The sequence below is a fragment of the Neophocaena asiaeorientalis genome, unplaced genomic scaffold (genome assembly GCF_003031525.2).
Source record: "Neophocaena asiaeorientalis asiaeorientalis breed wild unplaced genomic scaffold, Neophocaena_asiaeorientalis_V1.1 scaffold472, whole genome shotgun sequence".
In the NCBI taxonomy this organism is placed as follows: domain Eukaryota; kingdom Metazoa; phylum Chordata; class Mammalia; order Artiodactyla; family Phocoenidae; genus Neophocaena; species Neophocaena asiaeorientalis.
Window position 1 is genome coordinate 90,332 of NW_020174426.1, and position 23,061 is coordinate 113,392.

The window sequence follows — 23,061 nt, forward strand, 5'->3', positions numbered from 1 at the left end:
AAGGAGGTTTAAAAAAAAAAATCTAAGTGATGTTATTGGGGGAATTGGGTGAATTGGATGTGGAGTGCTCATCAGTGGCCTTGAATTTACATAGGCTTCGTGAGGGTGACTGGTGGTTAGAAACGCGGGAGACCCTGCTGTTCTTAGGAGACACACTGCAGTCACTTTAGGGGTGAGGTGTCCCTAGGTCTGCAGGTCACTCTCACATGGTTCAGAAAAATACATAGGTTTTACCTGCATGTGTGTATGTATGCGCATATGTGTAATGTGTGGGTGTTCATATATCTAGAAATATATGTAAAGTAAATCTGGGAAACGGTTAGCAATTGGTAAATCTACAGGTGAGGTATAAGACCTTTCGTTATAGTGTTGCCAATTTTCTCCAGTTTGATTTTTTTTAACATGAAGTTGGGAAATTTTCTAAAGTGTAAAATACTATGAATAAACTCACAAAATGGGAGATAATATTTGCAAGCTATGTGGTAAAGGGTAGATTTCCTTAATATATGAAAACAGAAGAATATTAACAATCCAATAGAAAAATAAGTAGTAGGACGAACAGGTACTTCACAGTCAAGATAATGAAGAAATGTTTAGTTTCTCTCATAGTAAGAAGCATTCAGATAAAAATCAAAATAGCATTTTTAAAAAATAAATAAATTTATTTATTTTTGGCTGCGTTGGGTCTTCGTTGCTGTGCGGGCTTTCTCTGGTTGCGGTAAGCGGGGGGCTACTCTTCATCGTGGTGCGTGGGCTTTAGTAGTTGTGGCACGTGGGCTTCAGTAGTTGTGGCTCTCGGGCTCTAGAGCGCAGGCTCAGTAGTTGTGGCTCACAGGCTTAGTTGCTCCGCGGCATGTGGGATCTTCCCAGACCAGGGCTTGAACCTGTGTCCCCTGCATTGACAGGTGGATTCTTAACAACTGCGCCACTAGGGAAGCCCCAAGATAGCATTTTTAACTTATCAGCCTGACAGAGCTCAAAAAGGTTTATAACATGCTGTGTGAGGAGACACAGGCCTGAGGAAGTAGGCACTTACATATTAATGGTGTGAGTGTGAATTGGTGTAACTGTTTTGGAGGGCAATAGGGGTTAAAATTTAAGATCCCTGCCTTCTAATTCTAGGGGCTTATCTGAATCATTCACTTATGTAGATGCACCAAGAAGTCTATACGAGGGTATGTGTTATAGAATGGATTGTAATAGCAAAAGATAGGTAGCAATTTAAATGCCCATCACAGGGGACTGGTCAGATAAAGGTCAGAGAAAGGATCCAGGCAGTGCAGCAGCCATTCTTTGAAGCTGTACACAGAGTGAGGCAGCTCTAGAAGGACTGTATGCATAAGCCCAGTCTGTAATATGCGTTCTTTCAGTGAATATAAGCAAGATGCTGAACAATTTATAATGTAACAAAAATTGTTTTTTGAAAGGGAAGATCTGGATGCTAGTTACATGGTTGTGTTCACTTTGTGAAAATCTGTCAAGCAGAACACTTACGATCTGTGCACTTTTCTGTATATATAACATATGTGTTAAAAGCTTACAAAGAAATTCCAAAAAGAGAGAAGAGTGAATTCAAGGCCACTGATGAGCACTCTACATCCAGTTCACACAATAGGCATACCTGTGTGTTCAGAAAGTGTTACTAGAAGAATAGACAAGAAACTTTTAATGTTGGCTGCCAGTGGGGAGGGGTATTGAGGGATAGAGATAGAACAGAGGCCTTTCAGTACTGTATTTCTTTTTCTATGTGTATTACTATTTAAGAAGTTTTCATGAAAATTTTATGCCATTTAAATGATAGCAGGAGGGTACAGATTATGGTAGGATTCTGACTACATATATATAGTCAGATAAAGATAAATATTATATAAATATATCTGACATGAATTTAAGAAAGAAAGAATGGGAGGAAATTCAAAGTTAGATATTAACAGATTTTTTTTTCAGGTGATGAAACTGAATTTTTTTTTCTTGTTCTGTACTTTTCTATATTTTTCCAAGTTTTCTGTAGTGAGTTTACAATACTTTTCTGAGGGACGAAAATGAAAATTGACTTTTTTAATGCTTAATAACTATCTTTTTACCTGTAGGGATTGCTCTCTGCTCCCTTTCTCACCCCTCTTCCCTCACAAAAACTAGAAAATTTCACAGATGATACTGTTCCATTATCAGTATGTAAGTAACATGAGGCTCTAAGAATATAAACATTGCCCAGGTTACATCATTCCAATAGGAACAGGTGTCCTCATGCTGGAGGAACATTCCAGAGGCAAATGAAAGGTAGACTCACCCCACCAGCTGCAGTGCCTTTGTTTTGCATCGTCATAGTGTGTAGTCTCATTTCAAGCTGCCGTTTTCTGTAGTAAAGTGTCCTAGACCATTTCAGCCAGGCGATAGCTCATGACCCTCTTTCTGCTTCTTTTTTTATTTCGTATTTTTTAGAATAACTGCACAAAGACTTGCCCACTTGAATAAGTGCTTGATGAACTTTAAGCTAGGGAATTTCAGCTATCAGAAAAACCCTCTGAAATTGGGAGAGCTTCAAGGGAATCACTTCACTGTTGTCCTCAGGTAAAGAGCTGCGGGTATGAATGCAGACCAGAGAGGGTCTTGCTGTGTCACCTTGAGTCTGTTCAGAACAGTTAATCCCAGTGAGCTGGTGCAGATGCCCGTGGCAGCCAGGAAGGCGGGGTGGGGCCCAATGAGGCTGGGAGAGCAAACACAGCTGCAGTGTTTGTACCAACACGCCCACCCCTCTAAAAACTCAGCAGCACCTTTGGAAAGAAGCCGTCTCCTTGAAATACAAAAGACGGCCTATGATTCCACTCATATTCAGTACCTAGAATAGGCAAATTCATAGACGTAGGACGTAGAATAAAAGTTACCTGGGGTATAAGGTGCGGACGGGGAGGTGGAGAGCTGCTGTTTAATAGGTGCAGAGTTTAGATTTGCGAAGATGAAGATAGTGGTAAAGGTTGCACGACATTATGAATGTACTTAATGCTACTGTATTGCATACTTAGAAATGGCTAAAAAGGTAAATTTAGTGTTGTGTATATGTCACAATTTTTTAAAAAGACAGTGTCCTCAGGAGGTAGAAAGCTGCAGGGGGCAAGGGAAAGGCACAGAAGCCAAGCCATGTCACTTGTGATATGCATCCCTGAATGTGTTGGCCTGTAAATTTTTTTCTCTGGGTAATTTGGGCCCCTACAGAAATATTACTGGAACTGATGACCAAGTGGAACAAGCCATGAACTCTCTCAAGGAGATTGGATTTATTAACTACTATGGAATGCAAAGGTTTGGAACCACAGCCGTCCCCACATATCAAGTTGGAAGGTTTGTATTTAATTTCTTAACTTTCGTCTAAAAGAGCTCTCTCCTTAAAAAAAAGAAGCAGGATGTTTTTTGTTGGTGGTGTTTTTAATTATTTCTAGATTTCCTAGAAAAAATGGAAATCTGGGCCAAACGAAGCAGTGTGTCTCATCCTTTTGGATGACCAACTGATCCACAGCCTCCTTCTGTTTTATGATAATACATGCACAAGGTGAAAAAATAAATCAGAATTCAAAAAGATATAACTTGAAAAGTAAAGTTTTTCTCTCTCCCCTGATAGCCCATCCAGGGATTCTATTTTATTTTCTTTTTTACAGGTAAATCTTGGCTCAGTAAGTGACCCAACAGTAGCAGTTGGGTAACTCAGACCCAAAGTAGCCTGAAGGAGACGGTGTAGTTTATGATCTCTGTTAACAAGTGCTTCCTAGTTTCTTAAACTTGTACCTGCCCTTCCCCCATCCTTTAAAGAAAATGGTATAGGGTGCAATTAGCAAGTAAAATTTATTTTAAGAACTCTCTGATTAGCTTTGAGATAACAGGAAATCTCTGTACGGCGAGCTAGAGTGGGAATCCCATCAATAAATACTTGGGTTTATAAACTTACTTATGCTATCCTGCTGTCCAGCAGAGACTGTGTTACCTAAATAATTATTCACGTGGCAGTTAGAACTGTGGAAGTCTGAGTTGGAAGTGATCTGAGAGGTTTAGTTCATGTTCTTCCTGGTGCTTCAAATCCTTTATTTTAGCAAAGATGAAATCTCGGCTTAGGGAGCCTGCCCAGGCTCACTAGTTGGTCAGGTGCAGCACTGAGAATAGAGGGGCTCTTCTTGAATAAGTCCATGGTTCAGCAGCTGACTCCATGAAGTTGCATTTGTTCATGCATCTTTAAGAGCACAAAATGAAAAATATCATGTAGTATTTCCTCTACCTCTCTGAGGCAGTGTTAGGGTTAAAAGCTCAGGCAGAAGGATTCCCTGGCCGTCCAGTGGTTAGGACTGTGAGCTTTCGCTGCCTAGGACCTGGGTTCAGTCCCTGGTGGGGGAACTAAGATCCCGCAAGCCTGCGGTTCAGCCAAAAAAAAAAAAAAGGCAAAACAAAACAAAACCCCTCAGGCATTGAAGTCAGATTTCAGTTCTGAGCCTCACATTAGTCATCTGTGAAATGGAAAGGATAACACCAACCTCACAGGGGTGGTGAAAATGAAGTAAGATGAAGTCTATGCAATACCTGTTTCTATGCCTAGCAGCTGGGAAGTGCTCAATAAATGGAAAGTAATATATTAAAATTAGAATATACTAACCAGAGAAAAAAAATGTTGCCAGGAAGAACACTGTAATAAATAATAATCACTATTATTAGATAATAAAAGATAGTATTTTCAATCTTGCTAATGTTCAGAGGACATTGATAATGAAGATGCTAATTGTACTGTGAGACAGAATATTTAAGAGAAGGCTGTATCACCCGTTGAATTTGTAGCCAATTCGGCAGAACAGCAGCCATGGGACCCTGTAAATTTTGCACTCCAAAGATAATGTAGAATAGCTAATGAAAGTGACATCAGATTTATTCAGGGCCAAAGTTGCATTAACATGCCCAAGTATAAAGTCAGTATATAATCCATTCAGAATTCCTAACCAACAATTTGTAAAACACAAGAATGTTTCCTAGTTTCAGAGTAGCCCACTGTTACCACCACAGGACCACCTAAAGAAAAAAACCCTCAGTTTATAGTTTAAAGGTGGAAGAATGACTTGAATGCAAAATATTTAAAGAACTGTTATGACTCAAAAACAAAAAGAGAGATAACCTAAAAATGGTCAAAAAATCTGAGTAGACATTTCTCCATAGAACATAGACTAATGGCCAATAAGCACATAAAAAGATGCTTGACATCACTAAGGAATCACTAATCACTGGGAAAAAGCAGTTCAAAACCACAATGAGATACTACTTTACACCCAGTACAATGGCTAAAATCAGAAAGGCAGACAATAAATAAGTATGGGTGGGGGACTTGGTGGTGTAGTGGTTAAGTGGACTTGGTGGTGTAGTGGTTAAGAATCCACCTGCCAGGCTTCCTTGGTGGCGCAGTGGTTAGGAGTCCACCTGCCAATGCAGGGGACTTGGGTTCGAGCTCTGGTCTGGGAGGATCCCACATGGCACGGAGCAACTCAGCCCCTGCGCTACAACGGCTGAGCCTGCGTACTGCAACTGCTGAAGCCCTCATGCCTAGAACCTGTGCTCTGCAACATGAGAGGCCACTGCAATGAGAGCCCCGCACACCGCAGTGAGGAGCAACTAGAGAGAGCCCGCGCACAGCAACCAACACCCAACGTGGCCAAAAATAAAAATAATTAAATAAATAAATAAAAAAGAATCCACCTGCCAAAGCAGGGGCCATGGGTTCAATCCCTGGTCCGGGAAGATCCCACATGCTGTGGAGCAACTAAGCCCATGCGGCAGGACTACTGAGCCTGTGCTCTAGAGCCCGTGAGCCACAACTACTGAAGCCCTTGCCCCCTAGAGCCCACGTGCCTCGACTACTGAGCCCGTGCACCGCAACTACTGAAGCCTGCGCACCTAGAGCCCATGCTCTGCGACAAGAGAAGCCACTGCAATGAAGAGTAGACCTGGCTCGCCGCAACTAGAGAAAGCCCACGTGTAGCAACGAAGACCCAATTCAGCCAAAAAAGAAAAAAAAAGTATTGTTGAGGATGTGGAGAACTTGGACCTCTCATGACCTGCTGGTGGGAATCTAAAATGGTACAGCCGTTTTGGGAAATAGTCTGGGTTTTCCCTACATGGTTAAATAATAGGGTTACCATATGACCTAGCTGTTGCGTTCCTAGGAATATACTCAAGAGAATCGAATACATATGTCCAACATGAAAATTTACACTGATATTTATAGCAGCCAAAATTATGGAAACAACCCAGGTGTCTATCAGCTGATAGATGGATAAACAAAATGTGGCATATTAATACAATGGAACATTATTCAGCAGTAAAAGGGAATGAAGGACTGATACATGCTATGACTTGAATGAACCTTTAAAACATGCTCAGTGAAAGAAGCTAGTCACAAATGGCAACATAGTGTATGATTCATTATGTATGAAATGTCCAGACTAGGCAAATCCATAGAATCAGAAAGTTGATGGGGCAGAGGTCATGGAGAATAAGTGGCTGCTGATGGGTTAGGGTTAGGATTTCTTTTCGGGGTGATGAAAATGTTCTAAAATTGATTGTGTAATGTTGCAAAATTCTGTAGTATACTAAAAGTCATTGAGTTGTGCACTTAAAGGATAAATTATGTGGTATGTGAGTTATACCTCAGTAAAACTGTTTAAAAAAAAGTGGAACAAATCCTAATATATATGGTTAGATGATTTTTGACAAGGATGACAAGATCATTCAATTGGCGAAAGGACAAATTTTCAATGAGTAAGTGTTGGGGATACTGGCTGTCCACCTGCAAGAAAAAGAAAATGAAGTTGGAACTTTACTTTTACACCATATTAAAAAACTTAGGGTTTCCCTGGTGGCGCAGTGGTTAAGAATCCTCCTGCCAATGCAGGGGACATGCGTTCGAGCCCTGGTCCGGGAAGATCCCACGCACCACGGAGCAACTAAGCCCGTGTGCCACAACTACTGAGTCTGCGCTCTAGAGCCTGCGTGCCACAGCTACTGAAACCTGCCTGCCTAGAGCTCTGTGCTCCGCAGCAAGAGAGGCCACCGCAATGAGGAGCCCGTGCACCGCAACAAAGAGTAGCCCCCGCTCGCCGCAACTAGAGAAAACCCGCACGTAGCGATGAAGACCCAATGTAGCCAAAAATAATAAATAAAATAAATTTATTTTTTAGAAAATTAAAAAAATAAAAAAAGAAGGTGGAAGAAGGAAAGATAATGTCAGAAAAATAGAAAACATTTTAATGTGTGGTGAGCCAGATAGGATGGCTTGTTATAAACCAAATATATATTTGTTATAAACCAAATATAAACCAAATTAGTATATATATTAATATGGCGATATATACTGAACCTTCATGTGTGTGGTAGTATCTTAAAAGTGTTAAAAAGTCCTGTAGTTGAGAAATTTTAATATATTACACCAGATGTTGGCAGACTTTCTCTGTAAAGGTAAATATTTAGGCTTTGTGGGCCATGGAGTGTGTGTAGTAGCTACTCAGCACTGCTGTTACAGTGTGAAAGTAGCCAGAAATAGTACATAAATTAAGGATCACGGATGTTTTCCAATAAAACTATTTACAAAATCAAGTGGCCAGCCAGATAACAAAGGTTTTTGAGCACAGAAGTCTTTTTCCATGAAATCTGGCACACTAGTTCCTAGTCTTGAATTAATACTGTACTCTTTTTGGAAATGTTACTGAAGGCCTAGGCAGCTGAATAATGTGTCGCTCAGGAGTATATTTAAAGACTGATAGAGCATGGCTTGTTCCAGGACTTTAAGGATGGCCAGCAGTGGGATATCTATTAATCTAATTCATTGCATTAGTAGGTTAAATATCCATATGATCTCATCAGTAGATAAAACATCATTTTATATAATTTAATACATAGAAATATATAGATTAACTTAAACGTGAAAAATAAAAACGCTAGTGAAGTAGAAAAACAGAAAAATTAATAGAAGGGATTTTTATTTTCTTATGGTAGGGAGGGCCTTTCTCAGTATGACTCCAAGAGCAGAAATCTTAACTATAAAAAGTGTTCAGATATGATACATGAAATACAACCTCTGTGTGATAAAAGAGAGTATAATAAAAGTTAAAGAAGAAACTGCATACACTTAAAGATCAAGTAAGTCTTGAAAACTACTCTCTGAAGTGTTAACAGTGTTTATTTTTTAAAGGTTAGATAGCAGGTAACCTTTCTTATGTACTGTTTAATTTTAAAGAAGCATGTATAACTTATAATCAGCAAATGTAAAGATACTTCCATTTTGGCAAGAATAATAGAGAAGGATAAATTGTATTTATTCTCTTTATCTAGGCAAGAAAGTATTTAACATGGGAGACTTTTTTTGAGAAGTTTCAAATAAGTTTTAGTATATAAAGACAACTTTGATTTATACAGATAATACCATGTATATCAGCTTAAAGCATGACTAGGTAGTATTTATACTATAACAGCTTTCTAAAACTGTGAAATGATATTAAATGTTATGAGTAAACATTATATTTTTAATTTTCTTCTCTTAAGTTCTTTTGACATTTACATTTGAAACCTATGTTATTATATTAGTTTTTCTGCTTATTTTAAGTTTAATAAAATATATAAAGTTAATATGGTTTGTTACTCCACAGGCTTGGGCAAATAAAATTCATCTTAATGCAAAATTAAGTAAAATAAATGCTGTTTAATTTTAGAGCTATACTACAAAATTCCTGGGCTGAAGTCATGGATTTAATATTGAAACCCCGTTCTGGAGGTGAGAATAAAAATAATCTTAAGAAAAAAAAAAGAATATATGACTAGGTATTCATGGAATTGCTTTGAATTGAAGTATAGGTACAAATTGGGGTCATTATTTCAGAATTTTTAAAACTGTTTTTAAGGTAAAAAGTATAGTTTATGTCTTTTTTTACACAAGTTTTATGTATATATTTGAGATTTATAATTTATATCTTATTTTCAGGTCTTTAGCTCATCTAATTTATTAATTCATAAATGAATACATTCATTTCCTTTTCTCCATGCAGTATTAAATCTCTGAACATATAGGAATCCAAACAGATTTCACTGTGGTTAATTTGTTAAAGCAAAATGTAATACAATATAAAAACTTGGCAAAAACACACTGAGGATTTTTAAGTTTGGAGAGTTCATTAAAAACTAATGTCATACTGTATGGAAAAGGATTTAAGTACCACTTTACAAATCAGCAAAATAATTATGCCCACTTTGGATAATTATTCATTTGCAAGTTAAAAGAGATAAGGTCTAATTTTATGGAAAGTAATCCATTAACTTTGACAATACAATAGAAAAAGAGAGGGAAGGAAGAAAGGACTACCAAGGTTTTGTCTGTTGTTGAGTCAGCTTGATAATGAACAGTCATTGGCTTTAAGTCCTGGGGTGGTAGCATGTTGAAAGCCATCTAGTTCTGTAAACTTTCTGCCCTTCCCATCTTTTCACTTTTCTGATGATTATTCTCAGGTGACCAAAAGCGCTTCAGAGTATCTCTCTTACAAATAGCACTTTCTAATTTTGTGTTCTCTGTGAAGTGTTTTAAGTTATAGAACTGTCTTTTGGATAAATTGTTTAATCACAGCTTTTTTTCCCCCCACCAGCTGAAAAGGGGTACTTGGTTAAATGCAGGGAGGAATGGGCGAAGACCAAAGACCCAGCCGCTGCCCTCCGAAAACTACCTGTCAAAAGGTGTGTGGAAGGGCAGCTTCTCCGAGGACTTTCAAAATACGGACTGAAGAATATAGTCTCTGCATTTGGCATAGTGAGTGCAATTTGTGAAGTCAGGCACTGACTTGAGGTGGCTCAATGCTTTGAACTTTTTATCTTTAAATATTTTACTAAATTTTGGAAGAACAGAAGGTAAATAAGGGATCCTTTGGCAATCTCTGAGAGGGGTGTTGCCTGCGGGATCCTTGCTGAGACCCTGGGTGGTGATAGGGGAGGGTGGTGGGTGCAGGCAGTGGGGCAGTGGTTGTTAACATGCAAGGCACGAGGAAAGCATCTGTGTGGAAAATACCTACAAGGAAGTTTAATTTAAGTATCTTGGTATTTGAGAAATTCAGAACCCATCATAGAGTTCATTTCTTAGTCTCTGTAGCATCAGAGCTGTAACCTGCTTCAGTGAGAGGGTTGCACAGTAAGTGATCTAAATGACTACATTTTAGTGTGGTTTCTCTGTGGTGATTCAAGACTGGGTAGCATCATGGTAAGTGTAGCCTATACTGGTGTTTGCATTCTATAGTACAGATAGACTAAAGTTTAACTCCTAACTGTAAGTCTTGGTTACTCTCCCCCAGATGTACAAAAAAATCAGGATTCCTGCTGGAGGAAATTAGTTGTCAGTTCAGTCATACAGGCTTTCTCCTTCCATAGAATTAGAAAGCACTGTTAGCTCTATGATTGAGGTGTAAATTCCTTGAGTTTGAAGTCTGTATCTTTGATTGAGGGTATAAATTCCAAAGCACTTGCTTTCTTCACATGAACGTCTGAACCGTGGGTGCAAAACGGGAGCTGCTGCAGCTGCTGCGGATCATGAACACCCCCTAGTCTGAGGGCTTCCGTCTCTAAAATTGGTGGCTGTGTGTCAGTTACTGTTTCTATAAGCTGTTGGAAAAATGGGAGATTGAAGTTACGAGTTTCTTGTACTAGGGGCACCACTAAACAAGTGGGATGTCTTGGAAAGTACAGTACTTTTAATATTTGGAATGTATTTTTTTTTCTCTTGCCTGTTTTTTATTTTTCTCCCATCAGATACCAAGAAATAATCGCTTAATGTATATTCATAGCTATCAGAGCTATGTGTGGAACAACATGGTGAGCAAGAGGATTGAAGAGTATGGACTGAACCCTGTCCCGGGGGACCTTGTTCTCAAAGGAGGTAAGAGGGCAGACACCATCCTTGCTCACACAAACTTGGGTTCAGTTATTTGACACTAGTGTTTAACATCCAGCCTGGCTGCTGGTTAAGATAGCTGTCTGGTAAGCTTGAAAGGGAAAGACATTGTAAGCTCAGACTGACTGGTATGGATCTGTCATATGTAATGAAAAATAGGCATCTGATTTGAAAATATGCACCTGACTCTCTCCGGGCTTCCATTTTCTCAACTAGGATAAGATTTGGACTAAGTGTTGCCTAAGATCCCTTTGCAAACCCTAATCTGGGTCTAGCTAATACTTCTCTACACTTCTGGGTGTACTTCAGCCTCCCTGCTGTCGTTGGCCAGTCTTAAAGAGTTTCTTTAAGTCAACACAAGACTGGAGTGCACTTTACATGGGGCTGTGATATCGTAGACATTTAGTGCACACTCTGTGCCTGAAATGTTCATAAGACATGCAAACAGTCCCATCTGCTGTTGAGCCCTTACTGTGTGCTGGGCCTTCTGCTAAGTAAGCCCTTTACCTGCATCTTCTAGTTTAAAGCTCAGTATTACTGTGAAGCATTCTGTCTGTTCCTCACACGAGGTTCAGTCACTAACCCCAAGTTTCCACAGCTGGTTAAAAAAAAAAGAGAAGGCTAGGACTTCCCTGGTGGGCCAGTGGTTAAGACTCCGCGCTTCCACTGCTGGGGACGTGGATTCGATCCCTGGTCAGGGAACTAAGATTCCACATGCCACTCAGTGTGGCCAAAAATAAATAAATAAATAAACATTAATTTTAAAAAAAAATTAAAAAGAGAGAAGTCTGGGAATCAAATCAAGTCTGTTTCCAAAGCCCATTTCTTCCTGGCTACTTCCTGGAGACAGTCTGCTCATCTGCAGGTGTGCCCAGTAAATGAACTAAAGCTTTTCATTTGTATGGAAATTTTAATTAATCTTTTCCTGATTTAATTTTTCCTCACTCAATATTGATCACATCTGGTGTATTTTAATGTCCCCTGTGCCACCACATTTCATCCTCTAAATACAGACGGGGTTTTTTTTCCCATTGTTTATGCTTTTAGCAAAATGCATTCATCTGTGATAACTTTCCAAATAGTATTTTGTAGTGTTGTCTGATGAGGAAAAAGAAGCTAAAAGCCAGGAGTCCTAAAACGTGAGGGTGCAGCTGAGAAACAGATTATTTTTAGTTTTCTACTTTTTCTGAATCCACGATATTTATTTTTCGGGTAGAATAGAAAAGACAGAAAGGCAAATTAATTTCTCTGAGCTCCATGGGGCACTGAACCTGGGCACGCTTGCATTTCTGATTGCTTAGATGTGTAATTTTAGAAGGTTGGACTTGTGGAAATACTGCCTGTTTTCTTAATTCTTCTTAATTTATCCATTGGTATATTTTCAGCTGCAGTTGTCTGTATTGAGGAAGACGATGTTAATAATTACTCCATCCATGATGTGGTAATGCCCTTGCCTGGTTTTGATGTTATCTACCCCCAGCATAAAAGTAAGTTCCCTCCGGGGAAGATAGTTAAAGTCGGACATAATTAAGCCACTGGCAGCCAAGAGTCGAGAGAGGGAAAAAAAATCAGTATTTTAAATATGATTTTAGAACCTTAATTTCCATCCGACTTGAAAAAAAATGTTTAGATTTCAAACATACATAAGCCGTGTTTGCTTATAAAAGTCCCCCTGAAATAGATGCATTCAGATGGATGATTTAAATTAAGAAACCAGGTGGTGGAGGTGGTGGTGATGGTGATAGTGTTGGTATCCTTATTGTTGTGGCTGTTATTATTGGCACTGTTATTTAAAATTTCTGAAATTCACTAATTCTTACTAAGGATGGAAGGGTTTGGAAAGAGTCATTGAGAAAGAGAATGGATAATTATACTTTAACATTGCTTTTTTTAACCTTTTTTTTTTTAAACCGCGTTAAATAATATCTGTTCATGTGTTTCAAGAGTCAGTGAGCTCAGAAGTTTATAAACTGGAAACTTAGCATTCCCTACCCTTATTTCCCATTCCCCAGAGGCTGATAAGAATTACTTCTGTACCTTCATGGATGCCATTTTGACAGGGGAATTGGAACTTTTACTCTTGAAGGATTCAGAAATTGTAAAAAAGAAAGCAGCCCTGAGCATGGGACTACCCTGGTGGAACTGACTCTGGAAGTTTACTCCTCACCAGGGCTAGTCTGTCGGAGGTGTTTTCCTGTTAAAACATCTTTTCTCTCAAGATCCCAGAATTAGTTTACTTATCAACGTTATATTTCTTGAAATTACAAAATGATGAGGATTAACACCCTTCTTTGATAAGGCAAATACTTATAAAAGAGTGGAGTGGTAGCCTGCCATTTACATGTTGACTAATCAGACTGCTGTGTGAGGTTGGCCTCATGGAGGGAAAAGGATTAGACAAGAGGAGGGAGAATGAATAAGGGCGGTAGACAAGGGTGGGGTGGCCTGCCTGTGCTGCGTGGATGGCACAGATGATGCAGCGAGGAACCGGAGACCAGTACCAGGAGGTAGAGAAGGAAGGCACTGAGATGCTTGGAGCCACACTTGCCCTCTTTCCAGGAGAGAAAAAGAAAGCATTCTTTTCTACTCTCTGGTACCTCTCAAGGTCAGAAACTTTGGGCTAGTTAGTATCAGTTAAAACATACATTCAGCTTAGCCTTTGACAGAGCCGATTGTGGAGACCTCGTGGCCAAGACAGGGGCTCACAGGCTGGCTGGGTGGTGGTTCAGGCATGTGGATTCATGACGTAGGCACACTTGGTGTCAGCAGTGCTCAGTTAGGGATCCCTGCTGTCCTCACAAGTGGGTCGTGAGGGAGTCTTTCCTTGACCCTGGTCTAACCAACGTTTTTTACGAATGACGTGAGTAAAGAAATCTGCTTATCATATTTGCAAGTAGTATAACCCAAAATAGTTAATATTAATTATATGGAAAATAAGTATTTAAAAAGAACTGCAGAGGGCATTTAATAGGGTTAAATGTAAATTCTCATGTTTACGTTCAAAGATCAAGTGTACAGATGGAAAAGGCCAGTTTGGTGGTAGTCTACATGAAAAGTATCTGGTGTTACTATTAACGTAAGCCTGTTACCCAAGGCAGATGAGGGGTCGGTGGGGAGTACAGAAATATCAAAGGAGGGACAGTTGGAGGAACTTGTTGGTCTAGAGGAGATCATGGCTTAAAGGCCCAGTACTTACAAACACATGTGGAAGAAAGCAATTAATCTGTGTTCCAAAGCAGTTGACAGGAGTCACACGATGACATATTTCAGCATGGCACAGAAAAAATTTTCCAATAATTGCGTGCCTCACAAAGTGGTAGCTCCCCATAAATGGCGACGTGAAAGCAAAGGCTGGATGACTGTCTCTCTCTGGTGTTGTAAAAAAGTTTCTACATCAGGTGCGAGGGTGAGCCAGATGGTGTTCCCAGGTCTCTTATTTTTATACATTTATTTATAACTACCTTCTTCCGGAAGGAGTTAGAGGCTCTGTATATGGTCTCTTCCAACTCTGAGTACATATACATTGTAGTTGAGTAACTTCTGATGAAATGGCCTTTTGTAGCCATCTTGGGACCCTTAACCCCAGATACTGTGCCTGGTTGCAAAAATAAAGTACGAGTCGGCCAAACCTAAACTGGAGACACCTGGTACTAGTTAGTAAGTCAGTACGTTTTAATTCCATAGAACAGATTGGATTGTAAATTGAGATGATTAATTTTGTTAAGGTGACAGAATTTATGTTACTCTCTATAGTTCAAGGTAGCTTGCTGACATGCTGCATTCCAACTGATTTTGTTTTGTATTAGTTAGTGAAGCCTACAGGGAAATGCTCACAGCGGACAATCTTGATATTGACAACATGAGACACAAAATTAGAGATTATTCCTTATCAGGGGCCTACCGAAAGATCATTATTCGTCCGCAGAATGTCAGCTGGTGAGTAATAGTCTGGAATGAAATAGAACTGAACTACTAGATTTTAACCTTTTTCATTATATAAATATTTTTCATTGCTTACAGCCTGGCATAAAAGTGTTATTGCTGTTATTGAATACTATTCTCATTACTGCTACTACCTGGTAATTTTCAAATTATCAGGAGATAAATGAATTCAAATATATAGTGAAAGTGGCTAAGTTTACATCTTACTGACATTGCTAAATTATTGAAGAGATGTGCAGAGAATGAACTTTTTCCCTATTCCTAAAAAACTGAGATTTTCAAGTTACCTTACTCAGAATTAGCTGTGAGTTCCACACTGATATGGTTGTTTCATTATCACGTTTCTAGAGAGAAAAAGATACTTGTATTACCCATTTTAAAATACTTTAATACCTAGTATTATGTAAAGCTTTATTTGATAATTTAAAAAATTAAACCCTGGACTAGTTGCCCACTGTCAGGAAGTCCTCTTCCTTCTCTCCATCTCTTCTCCCTTTTCCTTTTCCCTCCTCTTCTCTGGATTGTGGGAAGAGGCTGACAGAGTTGGCCTCCATCTTGCCAGAGAGCAGTTTCTCACAGCAACATGGTGGTGTTAGTGGTGAAAACTGCCCTGGAGAAAGTACACATGCTGTGATTAATTCAATTGCATCTCTGCCAAGTGAAGTTTACTACTTACCAACTACATACAAAAGGAATTTCCATCCTAGGGAAACATTTTTTATTTTTACCATAGGCTGGCATCATCTGTCACCTTGCTATATAGTATTTCTGTATAAAATATGGCCGTATTCTGTTATTGAATACTCCCACCTAGAATTATTTACACTAGGCCTGTGTGTTTTCCTTGCTAAACAAATGGTGATGAGTAACTTAGTGCCTGTTATGGAAATTCACATTCACACTTTTCTTCATATGTTTCAAAGGGAAGTCGTTGCATATGATGATCCTAAAATTCCACTCTTCAACACAGATGTGGACAACCTAGAAGGGAAACCACCACCAGTGTTTGCTTCTGGTAAGTTTACTCAGCCATCAGTTCTGTGTCAACTTTGAAATGTTTTCTCATACAAAAACATATTTAAAAAAAAAACTTACAATCACCACCATCTCCCAACCCACTCTATGATTTCTATTTTGTGTTTTGTCATCTTAGTTTTATGATTACAGTTGGAGGTCAGTGATTAAAAGAGTATTTCCCACTGAAAATGAATGAACATTATAGAAGGTTGTGATATTAGGTGATTGAATATCCTCCCCACTCCCATAGAAAGTTAACAAAGTTAGGTGAAAACCTAGCAAGAGAGTCTAAAATGCCTTTTCATTGTCAAATTCTTGTTGCCATTCCTTTGTCTGTTTTCACCCTGTAGCGTAAATTTTTTTTTTTTTTTCATTTTATGTGTGTTTCTCTCCTATGCTCTTCTGTCACCTACCCTTTCTATGAAGGTTCCAGGTAGAATTACTATAGGGATTCAGGTGGATTCTTCACTCACAGATCTCTTACTCCCATGCCTCATTTTCTGAGGCCCCATGGGAAGTAGGCTGAAGAAAGGAGCACAGTTCTTTTATCTGTATAGAGATTATGTGACTCGCCCCAGTCTGTCTGCAGCTGCCTTACTTTCTGACTGTTATTTCTTGCCTGGCAGAAGGCAAATACAGAGCTCTGAAGATGGATTTTTCTCTCCCTCCTTCTACCTACGCGACCATGGCCATTCGCGAAGTGCTAAAAATGGATACCAGCATCAAGAACCAGACCCAGCTGAATACCACCTGGCTCCGCTGAGGCCTTTGTCTCCAGATTAGAAAATGCAGACACGTTTGCTGGCTTCCTGTTCATTTTCCTCTTAGTACAGACCCCTATGTGGATTTTGGATCTTTGTACTAAAAAAGCTATTTGTATTTTTCCAAGTTTTTATTAGCTTAATTTGCAATATTTGTACATACATACAAATTTTGAGGATCCTAATTCTAGCTCAGAGAATATCAGTTGGTTAGAATATATTTCAGGTGCTTAAATCATAGTAAAACGTCAGCTTTACTGGCTTTATAATCATTTAAAGGAATTTGGTTTAAAGTAGCAGTTTTAGGTTTTGCTACATTCTTCGAAGGACAACAGTAATTTTTTTTTTTTTTTGGCAACAGTAATTTTTAACGCATCCATGGATGGAGTACATAGCAATGGAATTTAAGAGAAAACAAAACAAATCTTGGCTATGGATAAATAATTAGAGTGAGCCTTCCCCCTAGAACCTGTGAATATAAATAACAGTACTCATGCTTGTTTAAATGGTGATAAAACATCCACAAGTTTAAAAACACAAAGTGATTGTCATTATCCGGCTCATGAACCAGGTTCAGGTAAGTGTTTATAGACTTTTCAGTTGCAATAGCTTTTGCATTTATTATTATCATTGGCTTGCAGGAGAGTTGCATCAATAGGGCTTTTTGTTTCTTGATGTAAACATGTGCACCTCTTTTTGTTAGTTAAGGTCTAATTTTTATTCTAGGTGCCTTTTATGTTCAGAACTCCTTCCACTGGACTGATTGATATCTGCCCAAAAATAAATGATAGAGAAGAAAGCTTTTGAAAACTTACAAGGGCTCCTCCTATCAACAGCATTATCCTTTGTTATTCACAGCTTAGGTATTTCCAGTTCTGGCCATGCATAAAACTTTGCTCTGGTGTGAAAGCATAAATATGCCTTCCCAAAGGTGTGTGACGTAATTGTACCATCATTTCTAGAACGAAATATAATAAATATTTTAAAACACTCAGTTCTACTGGTTATGTTAATAAATGGAATAAATACTTAAACTGAATGCAAATGAGAATGTTGGCCCTGCTGAAGGCGAGAAACTAAGTGAATGAGAGATCCTCAGAAAAGGTGTGTCGTGACTGGGCGTGAGATAATATGATGGTGTGTCCAATTGTGTGACTGATTGACCATATTAGACTGGCATCAAGGTTATTCTTACAGTAGCACCACTCACTTGCCTTCCAGCGTGCTTTCTGGATGGAAAAGAAAGGGATAGAGAAAAGCCACCCTACTCCACCACGGGAATGTGGATGACATTCATCCTGTATCTGGCAGTGGAAACAAGGTGGAAAATTGTATTTTAGCCCTGGTATTTTAATGATGTCTGTCACATTGCAGAGGTTAAGAAAAGATTAGAACCCTCCTGGTAAATTACCCTTTCAGCTGGCTAATTTCTAAAGAATCTTTTGCCCCACCAGGGCCAAATGTATTAAATGTATGATTTGTCTATTTGTACTTTCCAGTGCTAGCAAGTTATTCTTCACCAGACTGATTAGTGAGAAAGTATTTATTGAGGGAACCTAACTCTTCATGTTGCAAGTGCATTCCGTACTTCTGCATTTATAAATTTATATTACAAAAAAAAAAAGTGAGGCTAAACTTATGTTTTCTTCATTTTTGCAGTATTGGTACTTGTGGCTCTTTGTGACGAGTTAATTTTCCTGGCTGCATTAGCTGACTACCAGTTTGTGCATGTCTCCTCTTAAACAGCAGTGGAGGATAATGATTCAAGGCAGATTCTTAGAGCCATTTTGAGACTTGGGGACATATCTAATGCTAGGGACTTAGTCCACTGGGAATAAATCATTGCCATAGCATCTTGTTGTTAACAAAGTGGAGGTGTGGGGCGGGGGGCAGGAATACTGTAAGGCAGGTTTACGAAGCCTGCCGACAGCCGCATCCTCAACATAAAAGTATCTTTGAAAAAAGAAATCTTTGTTTCCTAAATTTTTGCCAGACAAATAATAAAGGATGAGTGTTTTTTATTATAATATAAAACCAGCGCTATCTACTGATGGAAAAGTAAGCTAAATAACCACCGGCTGACCATCAGCTGTTTTGTTCATGGTTTCATGTAGTAGATTATAACTAGACTGCCATTATACTAATTAAAAAGATACCTGGCTGATTCCCGAATCTTCATGGTTACATGTTGTAGATAACAACTAGACTTCTATGATACTAATAAAAATTTTTTTTTTCCTGGTTGATTCCTGAATCAACCGAAAAATTGGTAGCAGCTGCAACAGCACATCAGTACTTAAAACTCCACCAGTTGTTCCAGGCTGTACAAATTAGCACAAACCGGTATGTATTTGCACTAAAGTGCATTTTGTGGCCAATTTTGCACTAAAAAATCAGGGTGTGGGTATGGGTGTATAATACAAAATAGAATATATATAAATGTTATACTACTTATCTGTGCTAATGCGTGTACATGTGGTATTTTGAAACATAAAAACAGTCTAGGAGAATGAACTGTGTGGGTAGCATGGGTGAAGAAGTGAGAACACAGCAGAAGAACCTCAAAGCCGTGGATGGCCAGGTTCTGCCCTTCATGAATTGAAGACTGTGCCTGCATAACAAAGGGTAATTTAAAAGTTTTTCTTTGTTCAATGAAATCTGCTTTCCTACTTTACGGGGCTACATTTCTATAGGATAAAACTTCTGTTTTGGATCACAAACTCCTCGGAAAATCTAAGGAAAAAGTGTGGACATTGTCTTCAGGGGAAGGAAATGGGTAAAGCATGTATATACACATACGTACACCTATACATACACGTATGTGCTAACTTTTTATACAGTGTAGTATTCAGCTAAGACCCCCTACTCTGGGTCAGTGCTTTCCAGACGTTAATGTGCATAGGAATCGCCTGGAGATGCTGTTACTGCAGGATGTATTTCAGGAGGTTCAGATGGAGTCAGAAATACCTTGTGTTTCTAACAAACTCCCAGAGGTACTTGTGCTGCTGGTCTGCACACCACACTTGGGAAGCAAGGCTCTAGACCTTTGCCGGCCAGTACAGCAGCCCTAGCCACGCGTGTTAATTTAAGTTAACTAAAATGAAGTTGAGCTTCCCAGTCACACTAGCCACAGTTCAACAGCTCCATAGCCATCTGTGTGGTTAGTGGCTGCTGTATTGGACAGCACTGCTGTGGATAACAAATCCGTCACCAGAAGTATTCCAGTACACAGGAGGTGTGACATCCAGCGATGCTAATGATTAAAGTCAAATGCTCAGGTAACACGCATTCCACAGGTGCAGGTGGGGTTACGTTGCGATTAGATCCAGGGCTCACACTGATGGCTTAAGAGTTCCCACTTGAAGTAGATCACCCTAGGGGTCTTCCTTAAACTCAGTTCAATGCTTCTCATGTTCTGGTTTCCTCCTGGATCACCTGTGATCCTTTTTACTGCCCTTGCTTTCATCTAGATACCTTGTCCAAAGGTTCAATCAAACCATACTTAAAGCTCTCAGGCTGTTTTGCTCCACAGGGGGAAATTATCCAGAACTGCTGGATAATTAACAATTATCCTTAACTGATGTCATTTAAAACTTTCCTTCTTGGCTGGCACATGCTGTAGCTTCTTATGAAAGCAACAGCTGCAGAAAGCAAGCATGGTTGGAGGGTCCGTATGATTGTGTTGTCTCGAAAGTATGGTGATGACTTTGTGTTACAGCTTTTCCACCCATACTAAAGACTCCTGCAAAGTGACCAGTATATAAAAGAGATGGCGACAGGGAACTATAATAGAAGTTATTCAGAGCCCTGTCTTCTGATGCATACTTACCTTCCCCTCAAAAGCTCTAAATGTTTTTCTAGAGCAACTCTTTCCAATAGAAATATCATGTGAGCTGCGTATGTAATTTGAAATGTTCTCGTCCGGGTGGGGGCCCTGAGCCCCCACATTGAGTCTGTTTAAAAAGAGACAGGTGGGATTAATAGTATATATTTTATCTAAACCAATATATCTAAAAGATAATTTCAACCTGTAATATGCAAAGCTAAATATTTTTCAGTCTCCATTTTGTAGTAAGTCTTTAAAATATAGTGTGTATTTTACACTTACAACACATCTCAGTTTGGACTAGTCACATTTCCAGTGTTCAGTAGCCACATGTGGCCAGTGGCTACTGTGTTGGACAGTACGGTTTTTTGTTTTTTTTTTCCGGTACGCGGGCCTCTGGCTGTTGTGGCCTCTCCCATTGTGGAGCACAAGCTACAGACGTGTAGGCTCAGCGGCCATGGCTCACGGGCCTAGCGCCTCCGCGGCATGTGGGATCCTCCCGGACCGGGGCACGAACCCGTGTCCCCTGCATCGGCAGGCGGACTCTCAACCACTGCACCACCAGGGAAGCCCGACCGTAAGGTTTTGAAAGAGCACTTCTTTATTGCATGTCATTGGTATAATGGTAAATATTCCTTCAGTATTAAGGTTTAATTTGTCATACTGTGAATATGTAAGTTGGGATTAAGGCTAGTTAAATGTGATTTTAAAATGCTTAATTGATTATTACATTTTATGGTTATTGGGACTAAATGTTTTTACTATGGGAGCACATAGCAAACATGGCTGTTAATGTAGATGGGAAATATTTCAGGATGCTGAAATTTTCCTTAAGCTGTTCCGATGATGTTCTGCAATTTTCTCTCCTCTAAATAATGCAGAGCTGATCTTTAGTGCAGCTTCTGTTTAGATTTTAGATTCCAAATTCATGGAATATAAATTGAGGTTTTAGGGATGATAGGATTTTGTGACCGGTTAGCACCCAAAGCTGGGAACCCAAGTTGTTTGTGCAGGCGGGGTAAGGCGATTGAAGCAGGGCTGAAGTTTCTGCCTTGTTTTTTTTTTTATTAATAGCTTTGTTGAGATAAATTTCATATGTTGTACAATTCACTTATTTAAAGTATGTAATTCAGAGGTTTTTCAGTGTATTCAGAGCTGTGCAACCATCACCACAATCAATTTTACACCACCTTTATCACCCCAAAAAAGAAACCCCTTACCCATCAGCAGTCACTTTCCATACCCAGCCCCTGGCAAGAACTACTTTCGGTCTCTATAGATTTGTCTATTCTGATCATTCGTATAAATGCAGTTATACAAGCTGTGGTCTTTTGTGACTTCTTTCACTTAGCATAATGTTTTCAACTTTCATCCATGGTGTAGTAGGTGTCAGTGCTTCATTCCTTTCTATTGCCACGTAATATTCCATGTATGAATATACCACATTTTGTTTATCCATTCGTCCATTTGACGGATGTTTGGGTTGTTTCCACCTTTTGGCTGTCATGAATAATGCTCCTAGAAACAGTTTTGTTCAGGTTTCCGTGTGGATGTATGTTATTTCTTTTGGGCATATAACTGGGAGTGGAATTACTGGGTCATAACTCTGTGTTTAATCTTCTGAGGAACTGCCAGAATGTTTTTCAAAGCATCTGCACCATTTTACATTCTTACCAGGAGTGTATGAAGGTTCCAGTTTCTCCACATCCTCACCAACACTTGATATCTGTCTGATTATAGCCACCCTAGTGGTTGTGAAGTTGTATCTCATTGTGGTTTTGACTTGCATTTCCCTAATGACTAATTATGTTGAACATCTTTTTGTGTGCTTATTGGTCTTTTTTCTATGTTTTTTGGAGAAATGTCTATTCAGATCCTTGGTCCATTTTAAAATTGAATTATTCGTCTTTTTGTGGTTGAGTTTTAAGACCTCTTTTATATTTTCTAGATACATTATCAGATATACAATTGGCATATATTTTCTCCCAGTCCCTGTGTTTTATCACTTTCTTGGGGAATGGGTTTTAAAGGTTGCAGGAGATATTCTTTGTTGAGATTTTGTTTGTAAACTAGTCCACAGTAACCCCAAAATGGATTTTCATGACAGGGAGGGCTCGAGGTTAAGTGCAAGAATTCCTCAACCTTAACTCTCTGGAATGAAAGGCACTTAGGCACACCTGGGAGCACTTCTCTTTCAACTCTGATCAACTCCACTTGTAGCCTCTGAGATCTGTGTTGGCACAAATAGCATGTGGGTAAAAGCACCCCTGCTACTCTCTTTAGACGTCCCCAATCCACGGCTGCTCTTTATTGGCCACATTCATCCTGTTTCTACATTTTTTTTCTATTTACAAAAATAGTTTTCGCTATGGAAGATCTGATGCCTGTTTTGACCAAGACAGAAGGTTTCACTCTTAAAAACCCTGGTCTCGAGGACTCAAGTCGCTTCATTTGACAAGGAAGCCATCTTCCATTGACTCGACCCTTTGGAAAGATGATATTGTCTTAGTTGATCCTAATACCACTGTGTCTAATAATGTGGAGTTAAAGTCTGTTTCTTTCCTGAGCCA

At 39.2% G+C, this 23,061-nt stretch overlaps 1 protein-coding gene across 2 annotated transcripts in view; it reads left to right on the plus strand.

Annotated features, from left to right (window-relative positions):
- The window catches only part of PUS7 (pseudouridine synthase 7), a 105,093-nt gene extending 87,444 nt beyond the window's left edge, over nucleotides 1-17,649 (plus strand). For both annotated transcript variants that reach the window (XM_024756725.1, XM_024756718.1), the window contains exons 8-16: nucleotides 2,443-2,571; nucleotides 3,214-3,339; nucleotides 8,730-8,791; nucleotides 9,654-9,814; nucleotides 10,804-10,930; nucleotides 12,331-12,432; nucleotides 14,752-14,881; nucleotides 15,811-15,902; nucleotides 16,531-17,649. In XM_024756725.1, the coding sequence (XP_024612493.1) occupies nucleotides 2,443-2,571; nucleotides 3,214-3,339; nucleotides 8,730-8,791; nucleotides 9,654-9,814; nucleotides 10,804-10,930; nucleotides 12,331-12,432; nucleotides 14,752-14,881; nucleotides 15,811-15,902; nucleotides 16,531-16,667 (1,066 nt within the window). In that variant the 3' untranslated portion in view covers nucleotides 16,668-17,649. The remainder of the gene's footprint in view (nucleotides 1-2,442; nucleotides 2,572-3,213; nucleotides 3,340-8,729; nucleotides 8,792-9,653; nucleotides 9,815-10,803; nucleotides 10,931-12,330; nucleotides 12,433-14,751; nucleotides 14,882-15,810; nucleotides 15,903-16,530) is intronic.
- The last annotated feature ends 5,412 nt before the right edge of the window (nucleotides 17,650-23,061 follow it).